Source organism: Neofelis nebulosa, chromosome 8 (assembly GCF_028018385.1).
Source record: "Neofelis nebulosa isolate mNeoNeb1 chromosome 8, mNeoNeb1.pri, whole genome shotgun sequence".
Classification (NCBI taxonomy): Eukaryota; Metazoa; Chordata; class Mammalia; order Carnivora; family Felidae; genus Neofelis; species Neofelis nebulosa.
The window spans coordinates 37,564,974-37,584,996 of NC_080789.1; the positions used below are offsets into that span (position 1 = coordinate 37,564,974).

At 35.7% G+C, this 20,023-nt stretch overlaps 1 protein-coding gene across 14 annotated transcripts in view; it reads left to right on the forward strand.

The window, feature by feature from the left end:
- PPFIA2 (PTPRF interacting protein alpha 2) overlaps positions 1-20,023 on the forward strand; it is a 480,968-nt gene that overhangs the window by 77,338 nt on the left and 383,607 nt on the right. For 11 of the 14 annotated variants that reach the window (XM_058741898.1, XM_058741906.1, XM_058741916.1 and 8 more), the window contains one exon: positions 6,125-6,178. The exons of the other annotated variants lie outside the window; for them this stretch is intronic. In XM_058741898.1, coding sequence (XP_058597881.1) covers positions 6,125-6,178 — 54 coding nt within the window. The remainder of the gene's footprint in view (positions 1-6,124; positions 6,179-20,023) is intronic. 14 annotated transcript variants of the gene reach the window in all.

The following is a 20,023-nucleotide window of genomic DNA, read 5'->3' on the forward strand; positions in this document are numbered from 1 at the left end:
GAAACCACGAGGAAAAGTATTTGAAGGAAGATGGAGCCGTCAGCTTTGTCAATGTGGCTTAAAGATCAAGGAAGGTGATGATGAACGTTGACCAATGATTCAGCCAATTGGATGTCAATGGCAGCCTTAATAAGAGGGTTGCAGTGATCCAGTGGGGACAAAAGCTGCATGAAGAGAGAATGGGAGATGAGGGACATTCGAGAAATTTTTCTGTAAAAAGGTTGAGAGAAATGCTTAATTTTGATATTTTGAATATATAAATTTTGTAAGCTTCTCTACAAACATAAAATACCCCGTTAAGTGTTTTTAAGTGCCTTGGTACAAATTATAAATATAATCATCCAGTGAAAATGGTTGATATCTTTTTTTTATTGATTTCACTATACTGATAGACTTTTGATAGATTATTTTAATGCACTCTGTATTGATACTGAATCACTTTCCCTCAAACAATTTCTAAAATGGTCCCAAATTTTAAATATGTATAAACCAAAATTTAAAATATCAGTAGCTGATAACAATATTACAATGTTTTAAGTATTTTTATATTATGTAAAGTGATTTTTTAGAAGTGTGCAACTTGAAAATTTGATATTAATTTAAATGCAACTCTCAGATTTCGAGATAGTCTGGGTTTCTGGCATGTGCAGTGTTAGATTCAGTGTGTTATTTAGAATTTAATTTTCTTCATTTTTAACGTATTTGATACCCAAGCTATTTTAACATCTTTTCTTTGACCATACCTGGCTGATCCACTCTTTAGGGATAAAAATAAGGATATGGCAGTAGCCCTGAGGGAGACCTCAATCCCAAAATCTTTTTTTTTCCCCACCTGTGTGCAGGGGAAGCAAGACTTAAACAGCGAACTTAAATGATGTGCACTGAAAACCACATGATTAATCCCTAAGCTCCATTATTCAAAGTGTCTGTCAAGGGGGAAAATATGTCAACTCTTGGAGAAGGAGTCACGGGGAGGAGGGTGCAGCTGGGTAACCAACAGCATCAGTGCAGCACAATGTGGAGTTTATTTAACCTGTCCTGATGCGATCCTCGGTGTCCAGGCTGCCCTCAAATCTTACACTTCTTGGAGCCCTGACACTAATTGCTGCTCTTGCAGCTCAACCTTCCTAAGACTTGAGACTTCTGATTCATAAGCCAGCCTTGGCTGACCTAGGAGCAGAGCTCTCCTGCATTAGACGAGGCTGCCTTTACATGGCTTGTGTCAAGGACTAATAATGTCTCTTAGGTATTTGACACCTTGCAGGACAAGTGAAACTTTCATGATCTAAAATCGTGTTAAGAGATAAAATTGTTTGTATAGTGAAGGATCCTAGTCAGCAGATGATAGCAACACATATAGCGGAGGCGATGTCATACAGGTGTTTAGCAGCAATGGTACCTGAGCGGCAGCATGTGGGCAGGCACTAGGCTGGCTTGGCATCTTTTTATAAGTTCAACCGGGAAACAAGTCAAATGTATTGAAAGAGTCTGTTGCATACACAGCATGACCAAGGTCACCATGGTGTTAGCTCTCTCCATATCCCTCAGAGGGTCAGGACTTGGTGAGACAGGTGGGGTGCTTAGGGCACAAACTTTGAGGAGTCACTGACTCCTAGGATTGTACAGATGCCAACGCTGCTCCTGTAGGCACCTGTAAGAATCAGGTGCCTAAAGGATAAAATTTAAGGAGGCACTCACTGCCAGGATCCTGCACCTGCAGGGTCAGGTCAGTACTTGTATGACCCTTGGAACAAATGCCTCCTTTAATTGTGTGCCCTAGACATATCAGTTACCTCACTCTTCCTGGCCTGGTCTCTTGTCCCACAGGACAACACTAAATTGGGTGGACCAGATGACAGCAATAGTACGAGGAAGAGGCAACAGGGAGTAGCAAATTCCATAGTGCATCTAAGCAGTTTTACAGCTCGCAGGTGGATCTAGGTTACGGAAGAATCAGGTGGAAAGTCCCCTGCCTCATTGGTGCCAGAGAGGCAAATGAGAAACAGCTGTATGGAAGCTCTTTCTAAGACTGCCTACCTTGTTATGTTCTCAGAAGGCTGGCAGGACATTCCAGTAAGAATTAGGCCAGCCTGTTGTTTAACTCTGCCTACATGGCCCATGTGGATATGTTCAAGGTAACCAGAATGCAAGGGTAAAGCTATTTCCCTATGGCTGGTATTAAAAAACACAGGTTTGCAGTCCTGCGAGTATGTTTGTAACACCACTTCCTGATAGCTATATGATATTGGGTAAGTTATATAAACTTTTGAAAAAAAATTTTTTAATGTTTATTCTTAGAGAGAGAGAGAGAGAGAGAGAGAGAGAGAGAGAGCAGGAGAGGGGCAGAGAGGAAAGGAGACACAGAATTTGAAGCAGGCTCCAGGCTGTCATCACAGACCCTGACACAGGGTTTGAACCCACGGACCATGAGATCAGGGCCAGAGCCGAAGTCAGATGCTTAATCAACTGAGCTACCCAGGCGCCCCAAGTTACATAAACTTTTTAACCTCTTAAATAAGAAAAGAAATAGGTACCTTATAAAGCTATAATAATGTTAATGTTTATAAAACATTTAATGGTATGTAATAAATGTTTAAGTAGTAGATATTTTATTAGATGTAAATGAAGCTATTTAAGTAAACATGGTACGTAATATAGTTAAATAAATCCTGTAACTAGTTTTAAAAATCAGTTTGTTTTCAATGTTTTAGTGAAACAACATTATTATAATAGAAAGTTAACAAAGTTTCTAGGAAATCAATGTTTTTTACTTTTTGATGTACTTTTGTTATCTATATAGAAAGATATCTAAGTAACAAGATAGATGGATTTGTTAAGGATTTAAGTTATATTTTGCAAACTATTCAAGAACCATCAAAAAATGGACTCACTTTCAGTTCAGTGTTCCTCAAAAGATTTATTTATCTCACCTTTTAATTTTACAACATAAATGCATTCATGCACACTTATGCTCATTATTCACACCTGAAAAATTTATTTTTGCATCAACTGATAGATAAACTATAATTTTGGCATCTGTCCAAGTAGGACACTTTTTTCTAATTTATACTCAAAATAGCACATAAGCTCAAAAAATCATTTTTTCAATTAAATGAATAAACAGTAAGAATGTGCATCTGTACTCTGTTTAGAGTCATGAGTTCTTAGTGTGCTTTAATTCAACATGTTAAAAATCATAAATACCAATGCCTTTGAATTCATCTTCTAAATTCTTTTGCTTAATTTTTCTGAAGATGATAACTATCATGAAAGGCTTAAAATTTTAGAAATGTGAAAATTTGCTCAACTTATCTAAGATAGCAAGAAATCTTCATATCTATGATACCAAGAAATCTTCAGATATAATTTAAAAAAACATGACAATGCAGGGGTGCCAGGGTGGCTCAATTGGTTAAGTGTCTGACTTCCACTCAGGTCATAATCTCACGGTTCGTGAGTCTGAGCCCCGCATGGGGCTCTGTACTTGACAGCTCGGAGCCTGCAGCCTGCTTCAGATTCTGTGTCTCCCCCGTCTCCACCCCTACTCCACTTGCACTCTGTCTCTCTCTCTCTCTCTCCCAAAAATAAATAAATGTTAAAAAAATTAAAAAGAATAAAAAAATTAAAAAATGGCAATGCATTAAATAAATGGCTAAACTACTTTGAATCTGAATCAGTTTCTCTGTTACCTCTCTGATAATGACATCAGAAATGTTTATCTTTTTTTTTTTTTTTTTTTTTTTTTTTTTTTTTTTTTCAACGTTTTTTATTTATTTTTGGGACAGAGAGAGACAAAGCATGAACGGGGGAGGGGCAGAGAGAGAGGGAGACACAGAATCGGAAACAGGCTCCAGGCTCCGAGCCATCAGCCCAGAGCCTGACGCGGGGCTCGAACTCACGGACCGCGAGATCGTGACCTGGCTGAAGTCGGAGGCTTAACCGACTGCGCCACCCAGGCGCCCCAGAAATGTTTATCTTTAATGTACTTTATATGTATGTCTATTTAGAAAGGCATATATTAACTCAAAATGTACTTAACGTTATTTTCTTTCATTTTAGATGTACTTAGAAATAACTTTTAATATGAATAGAACTTTGTTTTTTGTCATGGTCATAACAGGTGTGTTTATAAACAGTGCAATGGCTGTGTGTGTGTTTTTTTCTATTTATCTAGTATTTTAGCTACTTTGCTACCTAATTTTGTCAGTTCATTCCATGAAATTCTAAAACAGTTTTAAAAGTTATATTTTACCTTTAGATTAAAAATGTTTGCCAGTTTATAAATGTTTCATACTTTACTTTTATTATCTAAGGATATAAGATTACTTAAATGATTTAATGATAACGTTAAAGAACTTGTTAGATCAAATAATTTAAATGATTTGATTGTTTATGGTGTACATGGTAGTGAAATAAAGAACTTCAGCAAGACAGAAAGGGAGAGCCTTTTACAATAGACTTAACAATGCAGGCATGTTAATTGGGATCTTCCTGTTTTTGAGAGGCAGAAATTTAAAGTTGCAGGCAGGAGAACATGTAGTTTCAAATGTGGCCCAAATGATAGAATCAAGGACTTGGACCCTACCATTATATCTTTCTAAATCCACATTGCCTTAATTTTCCATAAGACTTCTATCTCATTGGAAGCAGTCTTTCTAAGCCTCTTTTGGAGCTGGAGTGAGGGAGAGGAAGTTCCTCAAAGGGATGCTGACTATGGAAAAATATGATATGCAATATATTTGTTACAGTGAAGACAACTTAATAATTTTCTTGGCAAGCATTCCTTGTGGTTGCCTTATCATTTATGGCCCTTGATAAAATATGCATGTAGAAATTCATCGCCCATTGAGTTCCTGTTCAAAGTCAGCTTCTTCTGATGGAAACTTCCATCACACCATTCCTTTCTTCTCCCTTATCCTGCCTTTAATGTTGTCTAATGTTGTCATCACATGCTTATTTCAGCCCCTTGTTTTTGTTTTGTTTTGTTTTTGTTAGGACTCCCTATTTTTGAGATACTAGGGAAATAATGTGATTAAGTCACGCATGAATTTGTAGCATAAATCTTCTTAATGGTGTAAAGGAATCAGCTATTTCTCTGATCACAGGTATTTAATTTTCTCTTCCTTCAATCTTGACTCCATTCTCTTTCATCTTTGATTTCTTACTGCAACTGTATTTCCCAGGTTCCTTATCCCTATCCTTTCAACTAGATGCAGATAGATAAGTGACCAGGGTCACAACCAAGAAACTTTTTATGAAGTATAACTCTTCAGTGGAGCCCCAGACTCCTATCCAGCCCCCTTTGAGCAGAGAGTTTTGGTTTTGTTTTTTCACTGGGGGGACTGGGGTATGATTTAAAACTACGATGGTTGCAAGCATTAAAATCCTGAGAGGTTTTAGTTAAAAATCCAGAATTCTAGCTTTTGAAAAAGTCACATGGTTAGTAACCCTGGAAGCAAAGTCCGGCAACCAAGGTGGAGCTGTATTCGTACCTATAAACAGGCACATGCTCTCCAGTTTGTCGCAGTCACCTGTTTCTCCGTTTATGATACCTTTGACAATATAATCATTACTCAGGCATGATCTTCTGCGGTTACTGATTCAAGATTCGAAATCAGACCTTGTAGAAGAATAGCTAGTCTTTTTTAAAAATATTTTTATCTTCCAAGTACAGTAATAGAGTAGACTATACATAATTAAAATTTTTATAGGTTCAGCGTTTTCCATGGGATTTGTATTCTTGCAAATAATATGTTAAATTGCAGTTTTGTTAAAATTACTTTTTTTTTTGGTTCTGTCCTCATTTCAACACCTTAGAGAACAAAACATTTGCTTTCCTACCTAGAGCCTAACCTTTTTTTTTTTTTTCATATTTCAAGACTTGTCTATGTACATTTTTTTTCTTTTTACAGAGTGTGCAGAATTAGAGGAAATATCTAGATTTTTAGATACAGGTTATTTGTATAATGTTACAGTATGCAAGACTGTCTGAAAACAAAACAAAGAAAACAAATGTAGCTGTGTGCCCTAACCTAGTAGCTAAAGAAAATATTATACTATGGGTTTGGGAAATTCTCCATGCTGTTGAGTAGCATTTTACAATCAACACCTCTCCCCTTTTCAGGATATCGAATCCCTAACAGGAGGGCTGACTGGTTCTAAGGGGGCTGATCCACCGGTAAGTTAGATTCTTCATTAAATTTAACTATTGACAAATTGAATTATGTACACACCAGATCATGAGATAGTTACTTGTATACAATTTGTGATATAGATACCTTTTGGAAATCTGTAGTTATTGTATAACTAATACAAAAGTGTGAACTGATTTGAGGTGTTGTTTGCTATTTTTAAAAGTTTTAAGATCTCATAAAATTATCTCCATGTACTGACTTTAAAAATAAGAGTAAAATCTTCATTAGAATGTGTAAATACTTTACGTCCTATGGCCTACACCAAAACTTTGGAACATGAGGGGAGGTTTTACCATTCTAAATATGAATGTATGATTTGGGTTGCAATATATTTTCTAGTTACTGAGAAAAATTATTGTATCAGCCCATTTTATCAACAGTGTTAATTTGTGATATTGCTGTTTCTTTTCTACTTTATCTGGGAAGCTTCTGGAAAATTAGAAAAAGTGCTCTAAAGTTTTAAAGGATTATTATTTGTAAGCAATAAGAAGAGATTGATAGTCTAGTATTGGAATATCTTGGTACTTTCTGTGATATCTGCTTTCAGAAAATATTGATTAAGATAATGTTTATGTGATTCCATGTTTGAAGTACAAACATGAGTTCGTGGTGTATATCTTAAGTAATAAGATTCAATCTGTTTCAACAGAGAATCAATGCATAAATTTCTATCACTGTTTGCTTTTCACTTGGCACTGTGAGGTTTAATGCAGAACACACAGAACCTACTTTCATCAATTTTAGCTATACTTCCTCTAGGTCTCTAGGATCTAGGTGGAGTGCATAATCACATTAAAACATCAGTGAGGTGTTCAAAGACAACTTTCAACGGCACCTCTTTCTCTCCTGTCTCCCTCATGTGTCCATGATGTTGTCTGATCTTCATCAAATTACTCCTAAAGTAGGCTAAACAACATATTTTAGTCCTATCCCTTCCTTTTTTTTCAGTGTCTGAATTTATGTGGGAAAAAATGTATTGTCTTCAGGTATCTTATATTTAGTCCCTGAACCTATTACATTACAGTATAAAGCAAGATGAAATGTAAGTCAGCCAGCGAGTATATTGTGACAGGATTTACAGGCAGCCCTATATTCAAGTAGTGTAGGTGAATGTTTATGTGATGTAATTTCAGCCTGCTGCTTAGCATGGTGTTTTACATAGCACTCAAATTTTATTAGGAGAGTAAACCCATTTCGTTCCAAATCGCACCCTCATAGGTCTACTGATTCTTAAAAGAATCCCACAATTAGAGATTAGTTGGTTTTAAAAGGATTTGTCCCTGGCTCAAATAAAAATTAAACACCTCTTTTCTGCAAGGGGTGATTAAAATCTTATTCATTATTTATATGTTAAAATAAGTTAAGCATGTCCTTTCAAGAAAACATTTTCCAAATATGGAAAATTGAGTGGGCTTAAAGCCTAGTTGTTGAAAGAAGCTCCTTGCAGGGAAAAAAGATCACAGAAAGGAATGATGGTGTACAGAAGGCAAGCCTCATCAACTTCATTCCCAGTTGCTAAAAGTGAAGTGTGTGTGTGTGTGTGTGTGTGTGTGTGTGTGTGTAGTTTATAATATTGTGAAGATAGATGTTCCCTCTTGGCCGTGCCCTACCATGATGTTGGATATTTTATACTGCTGCCTGTATTTTCAGAAATTCAATGACTATGCCTATTTTTTACCTTTTTGTAGGATGGAAAACATGCAGATTTTAGAGTACATAATAGCTTAGGCAATCTAATTAGGGGTTAACACTACACATAAATTTTAAAGATTTATGTGTAGTTAATTGTTAAATTGTTAAAGATTTATCTAGAATATATTACTGGATGCTATATAATAAAATCATTTTTAGTCCCATATAAACCTTATATAGGACAGTCTAAGTAGAGGTGAAATGGTAATAGTATCTAGTGTTACTTCAGTCATTTAAGAGTAAGACTTTGAATGGAGTTGTTGTTCTTGCCCCCAAGTTAGAAAACTGAAAGTCAGATTATATTAATTATAACCTAAACCCATTTGAAGTTCTATATAACTTTTCCTTTCTCTAAAAAACATCTTTATAATAGGTCATCTAAATACTATTGTCCATCTCTAAAGTTATGTCTTTTGCATAAGTGTTTACAATATATTACCAAAATCATTCAACAATGAAATTTTTATTGGTAAGAAATTCAAGGTCCTTTACTTCCCCCTCATTATACAGAATGTATAAAGTGCTGAATGAATGGCGTCTTACAATACCATCACAATGGTGCAGAGCTATGAAATAATTTCTTTACCAGTATAACAGAAATCTCAGGGATATTTTTAAATGTGTTATATTAAAAAATTGTAATTTTTTTCTCTGGGTATGCATGTATTATTTCTGAAGCATGGGAAAAAAGTGAAGTTTATATTATTTTAAATAGTATACATGTACAAAAAGTTGTGTACATTTGTAAATGTAATTATAAATAAGTTTGCATACCTGGGAAGAATAAATTTGAGGAAGTCCAAGAATATAGTTTACATTAATATTTTTAACAATAAATGTTAGCAAGTTTCTTTTTGAAAATTCAAGCAGTCTCAGTTTCAATACTGATAATGAATGGGAGTATCATTCATTTATGATTTTCAGGAGCAATTCAAGTTTTATGATGGCTTTCTTTCTCTGAAAAGGATTTCAAGAGGATTTTTTTTTAATTCAGAAACTGAAAATTAATTGATTAAGTAGATAGAATTTACAGATTTTTCTAAATCACAGTTATTTTTAAGAACTCTTCTATCATTGAGAAATGTATTAATAGTTTAATATTACCTTGAAACTGCTTTTGAAAAACTGTATCGGACATAGTCTACATTTAGCATATGTTTTTCATTCACAAAAATTGGATCATAAGTTAACTTCCAGTGTAAAAACATAACATATATTTATATATAAAAATAAAGTGAAAGAAAACGTATAATTAAAATCTAAAGGGTAAAAATATCATTAAGTTAAATAGTGCTTTTTATATACCATTTGCCATAGTGTTTTAATTTTTTTTCTTGGTTTTATTTAAATTCCAGTGTAATTAATATACAGTTTATGTTTCAGATATATAGTGATTCCACATTTCCATACAACGCCCAGTGCTCATCATGACAAGTGCCCTCCTTAATCCCCATCAATTTCACCCATCTCCACTCCTACCTTCCCCCTGGTAACGAGCAGTTTGTTCTCTATAGTTTGTTCTCTATAGTCTATATAGTCTGTTTTTTGATTTGCCTCTCTCTCTTGTTTTTTCTCTTTGCTCATTTGTTGTTTTTTAAGTTCCACATATGAGTGAAATCAAATGAATTTATCTTTCTCTGACTGACTTACTTTGCTTAGCATACTTTCTAGCTCCATCCATGTCATTGCAAATGGCAAGATTTCATTTTCTTGTATAGCTAAGTAATATTCCTTTGTGTGTGTGTGTGTGTGTGTGTGTGTACCCCACGTCTTTTTTTTCTTAATGTTAATTTATTTTTATTTTTATCTTTTTAATACAATTTATTGTCAAATTGGCTTCCATACAACACCCAGTGCTCATCCCAACAAGTGCCCTCCTCAGTGCCCATCACCCACTTTCCCCTCTCCCCCACCACCCATCAACCCTAAGTTTGTTCTCTGTATTTAAGAGTCTCTTATGGTTTGCTTCCCACCATCTGTATTTGTAACTACTTTTTCCCCCCTTCCCTTCCCCCATGTTCTTCTGTTAACTTTCTCAAGGTTCACATATGAGTGAAAACATATGATATCTTTCTTTCTCTGAGTTATTTCACTTAGCATAATACCTTCCAGTTCCATCCACATTACTGCAAATGGCAAGATTTCATTCCATCTCATTGCCAAGTAGTATTGCATTGTATATATAAACCACATCTTCTTTATCCATTCATCAGTTGATGAACATTTAGGCTCTTTCCATAATTTGGCTATTGTTGAGAGTGCTGCTATAAACATTGGGGTACAAGTGCCCCTATGCATCAGTATTCCTGTATCCCTTGGGTAAATTCCTAGCAGTGCTATTGCTGGGTCATAGGGTAGTTCTGTTTTTAATTGTTTGAGGAACCTCCACACTGTTTACCAGAGAGGCTGCACCAGTTTGCATTCCCATCAACAGTGCAAGAGGGTTCCTGTTTCTCCACATCCTCACCAGCATCTGTTGTTTCCTGAGTTGTTCATTTTAGCCACTCTGACCAGTGTAAGATGGTATCTCATTGTGGCTTTGATTTGTATTTCCCTGATGATGAGTGATGTTGAGCATCATTTCATGTGTCTGTTGGCCATCTGGATGTCTTCTTTGGAAAAGTGTCTATTCATGTCTTTTGCCCATTTCTTCACTGGATTATTTGTTTTTTGGGTGTGGAGTTTGGTGAGTTCTTTATAGATTTTGGATACTAGCCCTTTATCCGATATGTCATTTGCAAATATCTTTTCCCATTCCATCAGTTGCCTTTTGGTTTTGTTGATTGTTTCCTTTGCAGTCCAGAAGCTTTTTATCTTGATGAGGTCCCAATATTCATTTTTGCTTTTAATTCCCTTGCCATTGGAGATGTGTTGAGTAAGAAATTGCTGCGACTGCGGTCAAAGAGGTTGTTGCCTGCTTTCTCCTCTAGAGTTTTGAAGGTTTCCTGTCTCACATTCAGGTCCTTTATCTATTTTGATTTTATTTTTGTGAATGGTGTGAGAAAGTGGTCTAGTTTCAACCTTCTGCATGTTGCTTTTCAATTTTCCCTGCACCATTTGCTAAAGAGACTGTCTTTTTTCCATTGGATACTCTTTCCTGCTTTGTCAAAGATTAGTCAGTCATACGTATGTGGGTCCAATTCTGAGTTGTCTATTCTATTCCACTGGTCTATGTGTCTGTTTTTGTGCCAATACCTTACTGTCTTGATGATTAGCTTTGTAGTAGAGGCTAAAGTCTGGAATTGTGATGCCTCCTGCTTTGGTCTTCTTCAGTGTTACTTTCACTATTTGTATCCCACATCTTCTTTATCCATTCATCAATTGATAGACACTTGGGCTGTTTTCATAATTTGGCTGTTGTAGATAATGCTGCTATAAACATCAGGAAGTATATAGAAATACAGGTCTACCTTAAGAAGCAAGAAATATCTCAAATAAATAACCTAATATTACACCTAAAGGAGCCAGAAAAGGAACAACAAATGAAGCCTAAAGCTAGCCGAAGAAAGGAAATAAAGATTAGAGCAGAAATAAATGATATAGAAACTAAAAAAAAAAAAAAAAAAAATAGAACAGATCAATGAAACCAGGAGTTGGTTCTTTGAAAACAATAATAAAATTGGTAAACCTTTTGCCAGAATTATTAAAAAGGAAAGAGAAAGGACCCAAATAAATAAATCACAAATGAGAAAGGAAAAATAACAATCAACACTACAGAAATACAAAAAATCATAAGAGAGTATTATGTAGAACTAAATGCCAGCAAATTGGATAACCTAGAAGTGGATAATTTCCTAGAAACATACAAACTACCAAAATTAAAACAGGAAGAAATAGAAAACTTGAACAGACCAATAAGTGGCAATAATAAAAGAAAATCTTCTAACGAATAAACAAAAGTCCAGGGCCAGATGGCTTCACAGGCAAATTCTACCAAATATTTAAAGAAGAGTTACTACCTGTTCTCTCAAACTGTTCCAAAAAAATAGAAATAGAAGGAAGACTTCCAAACTCATTAGATGAAACCAGCATTACCCTGATACCAAAGCCAGGTAAAGACTCCACTAAAAAAGAAAACTATAGGCCATTATCCCCAATGAACATGGATGCAAAAATTCTCAATAAAACACTAACAAACTAAATTCAATAATACGTTTAAAAAAATCATTCACCATGATCAAGTGGAATTTATTTATGAGTTGCAAGGGTGGTTCAATATTTTCAAATCAATCATTGTGTTATATCACATTAATAAGAGAAAGGGTAAGAACCATATGATCATTTTAATCGATGCAGATAAAGCATTTGACAAAGTACAACATCCATTCATGGTGTTTTAAAGTTTAAAAAAAATATTAAAATGTCAAAATCTGATGAAATTTCTTATGATGGTGTCCAGGTGATCAGTTGTCAGACAACGTTTAGGAAGACCAGGGTAAGATCTAAACCATCAGCTTTAGAGAGCCAAGAGGATTTTGGATACTGAAGACTGGGGCACAAAGCACAAATATTCCTAGACAGATGTTCTAGCTGCAGTTGGTATCTGGAGAGCTGTGGTATGTAGTCATGTGAAACCAGTATTGTGATGGATCACTGTCTAGCCCATGAGCCAGAGCCAGAGGTGTTGACCAGCCCCACTCAAGAACCAGGATTTGTCCCAGCCTATGGGCTAATTCTTTTTTTTTTTTTTAAACATTTTTTTTAACGTTTATTTATTTTTGAGACAGACAGAGACAGAGCATGAACGGGGGAGGGTCAGAGAGAGGGAGACACAGAATCTGAAACAGGCTCCAGGCTCCGAGCTGTCAGCACAGAGCGCCTATGGGCTAATTCTAATCTGCAGCTAGAATTTAGTAGCTCAACTTGGCCATAAAACTTAAGTTTAATGACAGCAGATCCATACAGACTAACATACACAATGAGGAAGGTTTCTCTTCTTAATTTGGTTTAAGAAATGTCTGATTATTAATTAGCTGTTTGCTTTCTTATCATTTTTGATTCTTTTTAAGGGTCAATATGGGCAAAATCTGATAGGGACAAACCCTAAACTACATGAAACACATTTTTGAACATATTTCACTGTAACATGCACATTGGTTAAATGCGGAAATGTCATGATATTTCATAGTGCTGGTATCAGTGTTTGAATTAAGTCTACCTCATTGCCTCATCCAGAACTTATAGCAGTAAAACTGGGGCTATGCAGTCCCTTCCCTGTTTTTCTTTCTGTTTGTTACGTTGGAGTAACAGGATCTATAAATTTGCTTCTTACAGAACTTAGTTCTTTTCATTGTTCTGTTTCCTTTATCCAAATGCTAATGGTTCTTTTTATTTCTAAAGTATGGTGAATAAGTGGATGCCCATCTAAGCCATATCCTTGGGTTTGATATGTACACCATCCTAAACATTCTCTAGCTTTATTAATTTTCTCCACTAAAGAACCAGAATTGTACATTCCATATTTTGCTTTTTTCTGTTCTCATTTTAATATCTTCCTGATGGTTCTGAGCAATTTGGGTAAATACTCCATAGAATTTGAAACAAATTAATTTTCTTGAGGGTGGTGTTTAGACCAGGTTATATATTTTTCAAGTTCTGAATGGTCTTAAATTTTTAGTCTCCAAAACCAATTTTAATTTGATTATTCAAAAAATGCCAGTGTTCTACTTATTTGCTTCAAAAGATAAGAGAATAAAAAAAGTAAATCTGAATTGTGATATAATATAGTTTATTTCAACCTAGACTTTATATTGCTATATTACATACTTTAATTCTTCTCTTTATTTATTTGAAATTCAGTGTATATTTGAGTATACACTATGTGTTAGACATTCATTTAGGTTTTGGAAATAGTGATGTACAACACACAGTCTCTCACTTCAGAATCTTATGATGTAGCGGAGTAGACAGGCTGGTAAAAACAATTCCAGTGTGAACTAAACACAGGATGAGATGAAAATGAGTAAGATAATTCATATAATCTGATTGTTAGAAGTGAAAGGGGCTGGAGAATCAAGGAAGGTGAATAGAAGAAAATACTGCCTAACTTAATAAGTATAGGATAAGTTGAAGTTTGCCAACTGAGGAGAGTGGGGCATGACATTTTAAGCAGAGGAAACAGTGTGTGTGCATAGGTCAAAAAAAGTGAAAATAACTTACTGTGGCTAGAGTATGAATAAGCTGGAGTGTTGGAGGTAATGGTGAAGATAAAAGGCTAGGTTAGGTCAGTGCAAGACATGAGAAATTTCATGGAAGGAATTTGTTCTCTATAGTAAGAACCATGAAAAACCATTAAAGTCTTTAAACAGGAGATCACTTAATCAGCTCTGTCAAACATTTTTTTTTTTTATTCCATTGTAGAGTGATTTATAAAAGTCTAAAAAGCAAGAGAACAAGTGAAAGGCTCTTGCAGTCATCCAAAAGAAAGATAATAAAAATGATAACTGCAGCATGTGTGTGTGTGTGTGTGTGTGTGTGTATCCCACTAAATTATAATACTCATAGAAGGCCATATCTCAAGAGAATGTCAACATTTTGAGTGAAACACTGAATGATTAATATGAACCTATAGAGTGGCAGTGAGAATGGAGAGGGATGGACCGATTGATGAGTTAGTAAGGACACAGTGAATACTCAAGAATAAGGGGTTGTTCAAAGAGGGGAGAATGAGACATACTGAGAACTTAAGGCTGACTTTGTTTTGGCAATTGAGTGAATGGAAGACAAGAATAGAGACAAGAATACCATGAGGTAGTGCACTTTTAGAGGGGGGATGATAGGTTCAGTTTGGACACATTAATTTGAGCTGACACAGTTGGGAATGTATGAATGATGTTGGAATTTCTAGGTGAGATCTCATTTAGAGCCATTGATTTGGACATGTAGAATAGTAATTGAAGCCATTGGAGTTGATGAAGTTACCTCCAAAAAAGGTATTCCAAGTGATGTTCATTGTAAACTTCAGAGGAAGAAAAGAATTTAAGTAATAATCAGAGGAAAGGGAAAGATCAGAGGGAAAGTAGGCCTCAAAAAAGAGCAGAGATGGGTGCAAGGAAGGAATACCAGGAAGCTGTGGAATCAAACATGCTAAAGTCAAGAGAAAGTGGTGATAAGGGTTACTAGCAGTTTCACGATGTTGAGAGTTCAAGGAGAACAGAGTGCCCGTTTTATTGAGCCACAGGAAGATAAAGTGTTCTAGGTGAGAATAATTTAAATGGAATTAACTTGGGTAGAATCACATTTCCAGTGACCTGAACGATAAAATGGAAAAGACTTGGATTCAGTGACTACAGAAAACAATCTCAAAGAGCTTGATTATGAAAAGTGGGAGGGAATAATATCTGATATAGGTTATGAGGTCGAGTGTGTTGAAACATATGGAAAGCACATAAAGCGGGAGGAGAATTTACTGAGGAAAGATAAATTAATTGATAGAGCACGAGGTGAGGCGAAAAAAGCAAGGACTCCAGCGCATATTATGGAGAAAGAGCAATGTGTCTACAAATGTGAAATGAGTGAGAAAGAAAAGATTGTTTTCAGAAATATGTTTCTCAAAAACATTCACAGGTGGAGGTCTTAAGAAGTTGAAAGTTTCCATTTAATAGCTTTTATTTTCCTCACAAAGTATAAAGGTGCTAATTAGCTGATAGTAGCAGGGAAGAAAATAGAATAAGGAATTTCAGGAATATAGAGATTTATCTAGCCATTATGGATTATGGGAGAACTATGTAAATCACAGATGGATTACTAGAAAGTGTTAGGGGTCCACATGTGGTTTTAGGCAGTGAATTTGTAATGATTTTAAGTGACTCAAAGGTGTGTTTTCAAAACAGTGCTCAGGTGTTGGAGGGGAGAATGCCTGCAAGCATTTTAATTTCAGGTTGCTCTGCCAGACCATTGCTATGGAAGGGCAATGGGGCAAGATAATGGAGAATGTTAGCAAAGATGCCGTACAGTCTAAGCTGAATAAGAATTGCAGTGGAGATAGGAAGAAATTGATAAAACAAGAGGATTCAAAGTTCTTAATAAATTTGAAAAATAGTTGCAGTGGGTGTAGGGAAAAGGATAAAAGGTTATGGTGAGAGAGCAAGATGCTTGATTTAAGCATTTCAGGACCCAAACAATGCCAGGTCTAATAAGATCCAGGTTGTGGTCATGGGAATGGGTGAAGTGCAGAGGGAATGAGGCTCACTGAGTTTGAGGATGCCAAGACAATGAGGGACCAGTGTAGGATGATCATTTCTGTGAATCCTGCAATCTTTTTTACTACATTCATTCCCTTGATAATCCCAACCTATTTTACAGCTTAAGTGGCATCTAGAAACTGATAACTGAATAATTTACATTTCTACACTGGATAACTTTCCTGAACTTTAGACTTGTGTATCCAACTAAATGTTTGATATATCATCTTATACACTCAAAAAAGGAATTTAAAGCATGATAAATTAAAAATTGAGATTCTGATCAGCTCTGTCGCTCTCTACAAATTTCCTGCAGTTTTCCCCATATCAGTTAATGGCTACTATTTCAAAAAAATCAAGACCTAGAGTCATTTTACAGTTTCTGTCTTCATAATTTATGTAGAATCCAACCAAGTCTCACTACCCCTAGAAAACTACCAGCCTTGTCAAAGCCATCATTCTTTCTCATATGCATATGCTCAGTGAACCAAGCAGGATAAGTTTGTTAAAGTCAGATCATGTCACATCTAGGCTTGAATCATTGTTGGCTTCCGATCAGATAAAAATTCCCAAAGCTAGTGAAGTAGCTTCTAAGACCCTTTATGACTTCTCTCATTACAGTGCCTCTAGGAACTCATCTACCTTTTTATTTTTCCAAAGGTCATTCCACTTTGGTTGTACTAATAATTTGCTACTCTTTACCCAGGCAAGCACTTGCTATTATTTCTTCTGCCTGCCATGCTCCTTCCCCAGATATCACCATGGCTTACTCCCTCATTTTCTTCACGTTTCCCTTAAAATGCTATTTGAACAGAGGGATCATCCGTGAACACCCAATATTCTTTTCCTTGCCTCTATGTGTTTACTGTTAGTGTTCTTCAACTAGAATACAAAGTATATGGTTAGGGTCTTTGTCTCTTTTGTTCAGTATAACATCCAAAGATCTAGAAATAAAATCTGTTATATGAATTCTTCAATATAGATTTGCTGAATGAATAAGTAAGAACAAACACATTTTAGGCACATGATTTATATGATTACACTTGTGTGCTTAAAATGATTACTAGAATACTGCACGGAGAAAGAAAGAGATTAAGAATGTTATAAAAATTCTGTAATGAGATTACACAGTTATACTATGATAGTGGTAGTAAGAATTAAAATAGCAGAGAGTTAAAACCTTAAAAAAAACAATATTGGTAGAACTTTTTGGTGGGGAAGGAAGTGAGACTCATGGATAAATTAAAAAATTGGCCACTGGGAAAAAAAATAACAGCAATATAAAACCAGAAGGATATACGTTTGGATACTGTGTATCTTATTTATCTTGTTTACTATCACTATATAATAATTCCCCTTGAAAGGAGAATGCTTCTGTCTGGCTTATAGCCACATTTTCAATGCTTTGAACATAGTGGTCCTTCAGTAAGCATTTAATGATCAAATGAATGAAGCAAGAGTAGTAACGCTAAAGGGTCTTCAGAAGGTGAAACTGTGAACCAAGTATTGCAAACTTCAGTATAAGGGAGGAAAAAAAGGAGACGTAGTATAAAAGATTAAAAAAAAAAAAAAAAAGAAACTTCCATTGTTGATTCAAAATACTACTTTAAGCTCCAAAACATATACTACTAATGATAAATATCCCCACATTCTATGGAGAATGCTAGACATACTCACCACAGACTTACTAAGTAATAATTACAGTAATATCAGTCCTGCCACTGTGAATGATCACCTTGATTCTGAGAGATGACCAGAAAGGAGTCAGCAAAATTTCAGCTGTAGGGAGTGCTACAGGGTTTTTACCCTGTGAAAGAGAGAAGGGTGTGCTTCTCCTAAATCAAATGAGCCCAAAACAGTGACTCAAAGAAGGACCCAATGGCATCTGCATGTTTGGATATTTATTCAGTAGCTAAATCAGTATGTGGTTTCATGGAATAGATGTAAAGTAAGGAGGGAAAGAAATTAATGTGTATCACTTGGATGCATAACCATTAAATTAGATATTTGCTTCCTGTCTAGTAAACTTGAATGGCAGAAGCATGATTAGAGCTATCCTAAGTCAGGGCAATGGAAAGGGGTCTTAATAGGAGTGGCTGTTACAACTAGAGTTTGTTGTGTCAAAGATGCATGAGCTTCTCATGGACCAGGTTGATGAGGTAGAAGGATAATGGAACCTTCCTAAGATGGCTACTTTCTACCACAATGGGACCCAGTATTAAGAATTAAAAGAATGTCACATATTCTGCCAAAGATAGAAGCTGGGATATGAGGGGAGGCAAGTGGTTAGTCATGAAGCAAATAACAAAATGCCTGTGTCAATGAACTGTGTAGCATGGGACATCCCCATGGGAGGATGTCCAGGGAATTCCCTAATGAATCCCAGTTTAAAATTTTAATATTTAGGCACCTGGCTTATATAAGTCACCAATCATATAAGACTTGGCCTATTTTTGTCTATTATCCCTTTCATACCCCTGTCCTAACCTAGAAGGAAGGTCTGTGAAAAAGAAGATAGGTGAAAAAAAAAAAAAAAGAAGAATCATTTCCCTCTTCCCAATATGAGTTTCTCAGTCCTAAATCGGACTGATCAATTGAGTTGAATAAGAAAAAAAAGTTAGAGAGGGAGGGAACCAAACCATAAGAGACTCTTAAAAACTGAGAATAAACTGAGGGTTGATGGGGGGAGGGAGGGAGGGGAAAGTGGGTGATGGGCAATGAGGAGGGCACCTGTTGGGATGAGCATTGGGTGTTGTATGGAAACAAATTTGATAATAAATTTCAGGAAAAGAAAAAAAAATAAAGTATTCAAAATGAAACAAACAAACAAAAAAAAAGAAACTAAAGTTTTGATACAGTCTTAAAATCCAAAATAAGACTTTTCTTATAAGGAATATGCTCAAGCTGAAGGAGTTAGACATAAGGAGGGAATATATGACAAAGCTTATTTAATGGCAAGGATGGATGAAAAATGAAGTTGGTATTTATTTAGATCTGTTACCTGTATGCAGTTACTCATTTAAATTGAATTCAGCTCATTAAATAAAGTCATTTATATTGTGGAAAGACCATGACATTTATAGCTATTAATGACAAGGAGGGGTGAAGCGGGGGGTTTACTCGAAGTGAAGATGGTTTTACTGGAGACTGGAGGAGTAATGGATTAGAAATTCTAATGGCTTTCAAGAAGGATGCCAACTTTACCTTCTGAAGTGAGCTGAGAAATTATGAACAGAATAATCTTAGTGCTACCCATGAAGCCGTATAAATTCATTTCAGTTAAGATGAAGCGATGGTGATCTCCTTCAACAAAGTGATAAAATACACAGGAAAGGGGTGCCTGGGTGGCTCAGTCGGTTAAGCGGCCGACTTCGGCTCAGGTCATGATCTCACGGTCCGTGAGTTCAAGCCCCGTGTCGGGCTCTCTGCTGACAGCTGGGAGCCTGGAGCCTGCTTCGGATTCTGTGTGTCCCTCTCTCTCTGACCCTCCCCTGTTCATGCTCTGTCTCTCTCTGTCTCAAAAATAAATAAACATTTAAAAAAAAAATACACAGGAAAGATTATTTACTATAAAATAGGAATTTCAGAAGGCATGATGAAAAGTTTGAAGGGAAGAGTGGAAAGTAAGATAAAGAGCAAACAGAATACTACAGGATAAATATGCTAGAGAGACTTGGTGACTTAGAAAGGTTAACATTTTGTGTATCCCCTAAAGATGAAAAAAGTTAATAACTGGCAGGAAACGTTCTGTAATGATTCATACCAAGTGTACATATAGATGCTGTTCAGACTGTAATTTACAAAAAATAAACTCTCTCATATATATATATATATGTATGTATATATAGACATAGTCTCTCTCTCACTGTCTCTGTCTCCCTCTCTCTCCCTCCCTCCCTCCCTCCCTCCCTCTCTCTCTCTATACACACACACACACACACACACACACACACA